The sequence below is a fragment of the Sceloporus undulatus genome, chromosome 2 (assembly GCF_019175285.1).
Source record: "Sceloporus undulatus isolate JIND9_A2432 ecotype Alabama chromosome 2, SceUnd_v1.1, whole genome shotgun sequence".
NCBI classification, from domain to species: Eukaryota; Metazoa; Chordata; class Lepidosauria; order Squamata; family Phrynosomatidae; genus Sceloporus; species Sceloporus undulatus.
The window spans coordinates 24,995,459-25,002,675 of NC_056523.1; the positions used below are offsets into that span (position 1 = coordinate 24,995,459).

The following is a 7,217-nucleotide window of genomic DNA, read 5'->3' on the forward strand; positions in this document are numbered from 1 at the left end:
TGTTTAGCTTGATCTACTTACCAAGCTTGTAATGATGTCTGTACACTTGGTATGGTGTTTAAATGTGGGAATGCAACTTTGTTTAGCTTGATCTACTTACCAAGCTTGTAATGATGTCTGTACACTTGGTATGGTGTTTAAATGTGGGAATGCAACTTAAGTTGCCAGGAGGGTTTTCTTTATTCTTGTGTTAGAGTATTAAACTTACTTTTTAGTAACAGTAACACATTTTCTTTTAGGTTGGAGCAGCTTTGCCTGTTGATGTATTGACTTATGAAGAAAAAAACTTGTCTGCAATACTTAGAGTACCTAATAGGTAAGAAATGTTGAATATGCATTTTTGGCAAGCTTTGTCATATAAAGCAAGACTCTCTAATAATTGAAATGAATATAGTCATTGTATGTTTATCCAAGATATCAGAAGCCTGGATGATCTATGTAGTACTGATTCCACTCAACTGTATGAGTGTCATCTAATAATCATTTTGGGTCCATAGCTCTTCTTTCACAAATTGTTTTATTGCTCTTTCCAAGTTTATGATTGGAAAAATATTTCAAATTCCAAGAAGCCAGGCTTCAGTACTTAGCAGTCCGCATTCACTATGCTAACAATAAGCAAACAGGTTCCAGTGCAGTATTCAAACTTCTGAAAACCAGAGGTTTCCTGGGATTTTTCCAATCCTATGCAAGGGCATGTTTTATACAGTAAGAGAGAGTTTGTCATGTTAGGGTAGCATTAATTGTGCAGCGTTAATAAATCAGGTTTGCTCAGTTTGTTCTGATTGATCATCATAAAATGTGTATCGGACAGTTTTAGCAATGCAAGGTTATAGATCTTACTGAATGAGGCTGCAGGATTAGTAATCTTTATTTTTACTTATCATGTCATGTTTTTTCTTGTTTTACTGGAGTGTCCTGGTAATTTTCATTAATGTACTTAATTCTATCATTTGTACAGTGGCTTAGTAAAGCTGTGGAGTGCTCTGACATTGCTTGGTTCCTATCAGAACAGAAATTGTGCTTTCAGGGTAGTACAGGTAAGCATTAAGAAAATATTCAGTCAATTTAGCCTATATTATAAAACCATATAGCAGTGCAGCCCTATGCATGTCTATTCAGAAATAAATCTCAATGATTTCTGTGTGGTAACCCCAAAATAGGGTTGAAGCCTAAAGATAGAGGGAGATGTCTTTGTGATATCTGCTCACTTCACAGTTTGTTTAGTATTTGTTTATGACTTGTGTATAGTAGATTATATTTGGGTGATCTATTTTTAACATTTGCTGGAGTGGCCAAAAATAATTAGCAACCTGTAGCATAACGTATAAATGAGGAATTTCTAGGAAGGATTAACATTTTGAGAAACATATTCTAGCTTTTCCTAGTAAATATTTAACATTTTGAGATAAGTACTATAGCTTTTTCATAATGAAACAATTGGAGTAGTTTCATTTCTGCCCTCTAACACTAACAATTCCAGGTAGCTACAGTTGGCTTTCTGGGTGGAGCAACTGATCTATTGTTGGACCTGTGGTTCTCATCTACTAGTACAAATAGCATCAGTAGGACACAGGACCATTCTAGGTGTGATGCAGGAAGTTCATAACAATTACTAAGCATTTGTTCTTCCTTAATCCTTACATCATCCTATAAGTGTAACATGCTGTCTCCTCCTGACCTTACCCACCAGAGATTATCCATTTGTGACCCTTTGACATGCAGGTAGCAGCTTTAAATAATCAGTGTTTCTTCTAATCTCCTGTCCACCAGTGAGCGTCACTGATATGTTGCTTCCTGCCAAAGACTACCAATTATGTTTCTGTCACTGTTTTATGATAAACATAATAAACACATAAATGTTTTGATAAATGATTTGGTAAATATAATAACACAATATCTGTAAACACAATGTCTGTAAACATATAAATTCCAGACTTCCTGGAAAACAATTAGGCTTTTCATTTTTATCACTGTGGAGCCTAGGTTGTTTGTTAGAGTGATTGTTGGGACATAACATGAGAGACATTGATTTGGTTCATTCATTTATGCTGATTCGTTTACGTTCTGTTTCATACAGTTTGGTTAGTTGCATTTCATTGTCTCCTGATCAAAGTTCAAAGCTTAGTTAATGCCCTTGTTTGGTTAATAGGCTTGGCTGTTGCCCAGGAACATTCAGCTGGTAGAAATATGTTTATTACACTGTGCTCATCTTAGTCAAGATCTCTTTGTTTGAGATTGATTTGAAAAATAACACCTTTGTGTGGTTCCCCCCCCCCCCTTTGTGTGTTTTGATGAAATAATGTGGAATTGTATTTTTTAAAATCTTTTGTCTGTTTAATATACTGTACTTTTATGTCTCAATGTACATTTCCTTTGATTCTTAATATAGACAGATGAGATAGAAATTAAATAACGCATAAATAAACCTTATTGCTCAACTTTGGAAGAACCTCATCATGCTATAAGTGTTTGGTTCTTTCTATGTTACTTTGCTAATGTAGTTATAGAGCCAGCATGTTGTATTGATTTCAGTTTTGCACTAGGACTCTCAGAGACCAGGATTCAAATCCCCATTTAACCTTAGAAACCCATTGGATGACCTTAGGCAAGTTACACTTTCTCAGAGGAAGGCAATGGCAGACCCCTTCTGAACTAGTCTTGCAAAGAAACCCCCATGGTAGGTTTGCCAAAAATCACAAAAGACTTGAGGGCACATAGCAACAACAGTACATTTTTACTTCAGTCATTCTGAAGTCACCTCTTACAAAAATGGTCTCCCCTCTCCTCACTGCCTTACATTTGTCCTGGACCACCTTCTGAATGTAAACCACTAGTTACCTGTCACGATCGACTAATTTTACTTGAATTCTGATAGAATAAGATAATCCTGAAAAATGTTGAGGATGCATTATAGTGTTGTTGCCCATTTTTAAGTGCTCCAGAAGATGCACTTAAAGTAATTAAAATGGGATGGACCATCGGGCCATGGTTTGTTGTGACATGCAAACCTAGCATGGCTGGCTTATCTTTTCTCTGATAATCCAGAGTTCATTTAAGCATTTATTCTCTAGCTCACTGGGAGGAAAATAAGCCAGAGAGCTGATCACTGTTGAGTTCTCATACCACAGTGTATAAAGCATAGACTGAAAGATCCACTGTTACAGGCTTTGGGTTTTATTTATCCAAAATATTTTTTTTTTGCAAACTTTAGGGCCTAGAAGTCTGTATATTGAAAGAAAGGAAATAAGTATACTCAGTGATGAGTGTCTTCATAGAGCTAATAGCATATACCGGAGCCTGTTCCAGACGTTCAGCCACATAACTATAAATATAAGATGGAATAAAGTAAAAGTGGGAGAGTCTAGCCAAGATAGAGAGAGAGAAACAGAAAAGTGTATTTAATTAGTGAAAGAAACTTTAATCATACTGGGTCATGTTTGATAGCAGGTAGCCAGACCAGTGACGGTCATCCAGCATTGGTAGAATATGAGGATCAGCAAATACAATATAAACAAAACTGTATTTGCAGTTAATGTACAACAGTAAATCTCATTTCTAAATAGGTGATAATAAAAGACCAGTGAAATGCACTCATGATAGGTAGAGATGGAGGGGCTAGATATACTATATATGCTGACTCTGGCCCTGATAACTGGTCTCTTGATCACTTCCACCACTACTTAAGGCTCTTTTCTAACAGCTGCTGCTTATACTGTTCTTAAGAGGCTGGTAGGAGACAGTAAGCCTCCTTCCTAGATAACAGGCAGTGTAAAATATATATTATCTGCTTGGATAAATGCCTGCTAGAGAAATGTATAACAGATGCATCTGTATTGACATATGGATTAATGTTTAGAGATGGCTGTGGAAATGTGTGGTTTCTTCCACAGATATCTTTTTTGAGATTTATAGTTCCACAAGTGATGAAATTGTATTTCTTAGTTGATGGATGACTGAGTTACACTGTGCAAAAGGCAGGATTCTTTGTAAATAAAAGCCAGTCTAAATTGTCTGTGTAAGTTATGAGCCTAGTGATGTCTGCAATAAATAGTAGTACTCCCAAGAGGAGTGGATGTCTGTAATTGAAAAGTAAATACATAGCCTAAAAGATTACCAGACATTGTTAAATATCCCAAAATTCCAATGCTTAAGGAATCCTTAAGGGAAGTGTTGATGTTAATCTACCTATCTGGATAATACTGTTGTTCACAAATTGGAAGCCCAGGTAACCAAACATTGACTAGGGGTAACTCCAGATAGATACAGGTTAGCTAAGAAACCTCAATGAAGCTGCAGTCTCTCAGAGAAAAGGGAGAAGGGTTGGGAACCACACCTGTTTCATAATGGTTTGTTTAAATACTGTTGAAAGCAGGAGCAAGCAGGCTCCAGTACAATGCTCATCCATATTAAGCCAGGGTTTCCATGGATCCCTGCTTTACTGTGACATGCAAGAACACTAGAACACAATGTTGAATAGTGTGTGATATGTCAGCCTCACTGATGTCTCTCATTTCTGCCCTTTAATCATAATGAATCAACTGTCATATTTGAGCATGAGTTGCTCAAATGTTGCTTTCTGCTAAAGCAGTAGTTCCCAAACTTTGGTCCTACAAGCATTTTGGACCAACTCCTAGCAGCCCTAGCCACTTCAGCTACCTTTTAGGAATTCTGGGAGCTTGAAGTCTAACATATCAGGAGGACGAAAGTTTGGGAACTGTTGTGCTAAAGGAATTGATTTGGCTACTAGTACCTTCCTGCTTCTGATTTACAAATATATTTGCATTTTCCTTTCTCCCTAGACCTCTCCATTTCTTCTTGCATTAGCTGGGAACAGCAGAGAGCTGGTGCTAGATTAAATCCACAGAAAAGGCAACTGAATGAAAAAGAACTGTCCAAAATGTTGATACCATTGCCCAGATGCAGATTTTTGTCTCCGAGTCTCCAAGGATTGTTTCTCAAAAAATCAGAAGCCATCACTGCATTCTTCACTCAACCCTACATTAAGCCTGTATGCATGCAAGTTGGAGACAAGACTGAGCTGACTAAGACTTTTACACAGAAGGATATTGTCACCTTTTCTGACTTAATAGGGGACACAAACCCATTACACCTAGATGAGGAATATGCAAGGAAGACAAGATTTGGCAGAACCATTGTACATGGGGTTTTAATCAATGGACTTATCTCTGCCATTCTAGGTACAAAAATGCCTGGGCATGGATGTGTTTTTCTTTCTCAGGAAATTAAATTTCCAAACCCTTTATATGCTGGAGAGGAGGTTTTGGCCTCAGCAGAAGTTAAGAAACTGAAGAGAAGTCTTGCTTATATTTCAGTGTCATGTACAGTTGTAGAAAGTGGCAAGACTGTTATGGAAGGTACTGTTAAAGTCATGGTGCCAGAGGACCAGAAGTCCCAGATCTAACTCCATGGTGCATCATATTCTGGAGCAGAAGTCATGAGGAGTGGGTATATATCTGATTACTTAGAAGGATGAAGCATATTGCCAACAGTATAATTATACAAGACATGAAAAATGTATCCTGTCTTCTTTAACCATGTCTTGTAAACATTTTGTGTGGTCTTAACCCATCTTGCAAAATTTCTGAAATCCCAAATCAACTAAATTTGCTGGAAACTTGGAATGCTTTGTATTTCATTTTGACAATGCCCTCCCGTCTATAAAACTGTATTGAAAATACCTCTTATGAAGAACTGTGGGAAGCCCCAGAAGGCCTCTATCTGTTGTCCAGATAGAAATATTAAAAAGTATGTGAACTTTGAAGTTTTAAAATTTGAGCTTATCTACTGGCCAGATCAACTGATGAAGAAAATGCAGAGCAATTATCTTGGTTTAGACCAGTGATTTGCAGTAGTTCTTCAATCAGTAAACAGTGGCTCAGCAAATGTCTTGTGGAGATTCACAGGAAAGACAGGTTGATGAGATTAACCCCAGACATTAATTGCTAGCATCTACTAATGAGAACTGCCACAGATAGATTTGTTCTCTATGTGTACATTAAAGTCGTTCTTCTTCCTTAAACCGTTTATGCTTTCACATCACCCTGTACAGGAAGATCTGCACTGTGACATGCTAAGACATGCTTGGTTTTTTTCCTGTATCTGCACATTGTTTGGGACATTCTCCAATAGAAACATATAATTACTTGATGAATAATTTTTTCTCTACCCCACATTCAGTCATTTCCCTTTCCCTTTAAGGGTCTGTGTATAAACCCCTGCCTTTATGGAGTATTTTTTGGTTGCCTTTGAGCTCCTTGTTGTTTTGCATAGGAGTATAGCGCTCAGACCAAGCCTGTACAGCAGGCTTCCCCAATTTCCAGATATGTTGGATTATAATCCCATCATTATTTATTTATTTTAAATATTGATATACCAGCAAACTGGCTATTTCTTCTTGGAGATTTACGTTTATAAACACAATAAATAAAAATGTATTTTTCACAATACAAACAAGTAAATTGGCTCAAAAGTATTAGAATGTTAAAACAGCAAAATGTGAAAGAGACAGCAATAAAAATTAATAAAACTTGAAGTAAAAATGAAGGACTGCCCACTAGAAGAGGAAGGTCAGTATCTAAATGCTACTAAAGATACCCTGTTGCTGTGCTAGTTAGAGATAATGGGGGCTATAGTCCAACATGTCTCAAAGGCACCAATTTGGGAAAAGATGGTGTCAATGTGTTTAATAAGTTGAGGGCCTTTTGGATGCCCCCAGATAAATGCTAGTTATGAGGAAGAGGAGTCGTGAGACACAAGGTCACTCAATTTATGATTACGGAGTTCCTCTTCCCTTTGTTAGTCTCATTGTGACACCAACAACAACTCTTAAGCAAGAGAGCTTATAATAGATTTGATAGGCCCATTCATTCAACTTAAGTAGGAAAATGGTTAGAAAACAAGCAAATAAAAATAGCCAAATAAAGTGTTCCTTGAGCAGGTACCTTCTTCAGTGGTTGCTTTGAATCAGGGAGGAGTCGTGTTGCTGGGCTGCAACTTCATCAGACCAAACCAGCCTAGCCACTGGTGAGGAATGCTGGGAGATTCAATTCCACCTCAGAAGGATTGCACAGTTCCAACTTCACATTTAGCTGGTAGTACAGAACTCTGGGCTGAAGACTTAATACACATATTCAAAATGTCCTTTATTCCTAACAATTTCATTAGGGTCAAGATTATGTTAGGATCCTAAATTCTCC

At 37.2% G+C, this 7,217-nt stretch overlaps 2 protein-coding genes across 4 annotated transcripts in view; both read left to right on the forward strand.

The window, feature by feature from the left end:
* The window catches only part of RPP14 (ribonuclease P/MRP subunit p14), an 11,010-nt gene extending 6,073 nt beyond the window's left edge, over nucleotides 1–4,937 (forward strand). For all 3 annotated transcript variants that reach the window (XM_042454403.1, XM_042454401.1, XM_042454402.1), the window contains 3 exons: nucleotides 240–316; nucleotides 959–1,037; nucleotides 4,800–4,937. In XM_042454403.1, coding sequence (XP_042310337.1) covers nucleotides 240–316; nucleotides 959–1,037; nucleotides 4,800–4,856 — 213 coding nt within the window. In that variant the 3' untranslated portion in view covers nucleotides 4,857–4,937. The remainder of the gene's footprint in view (nucleotides 1–239; nucleotides 317–958; nucleotides 1,038–4,799) is intronic.
* On the forward strand, nucleotides 965–5,642 carry HTD2 (hydroxyacyl-thioester dehydratase type 2). The gene is made up of 2 exons (XM_042454400.1): nucleotides 965–1,037; nucleotides 4,800–5,642. Exon 2 carries the CDS (start codon nucleotides 4,898–4,900, stop codon nucleotides 5,420–5,422), a length of 525 nt encoding a protein of 174 aa, XP_042310334.1. The 5' UTR covers nucleotides 965–1,037; nucleotides 4,800–4,897; the 3' UTR covers nucleotides 5,423–5,642.
* The last annotated feature ends 1,575 nt before the right edge of the window (nucleotides 5,643–7,217 follow it).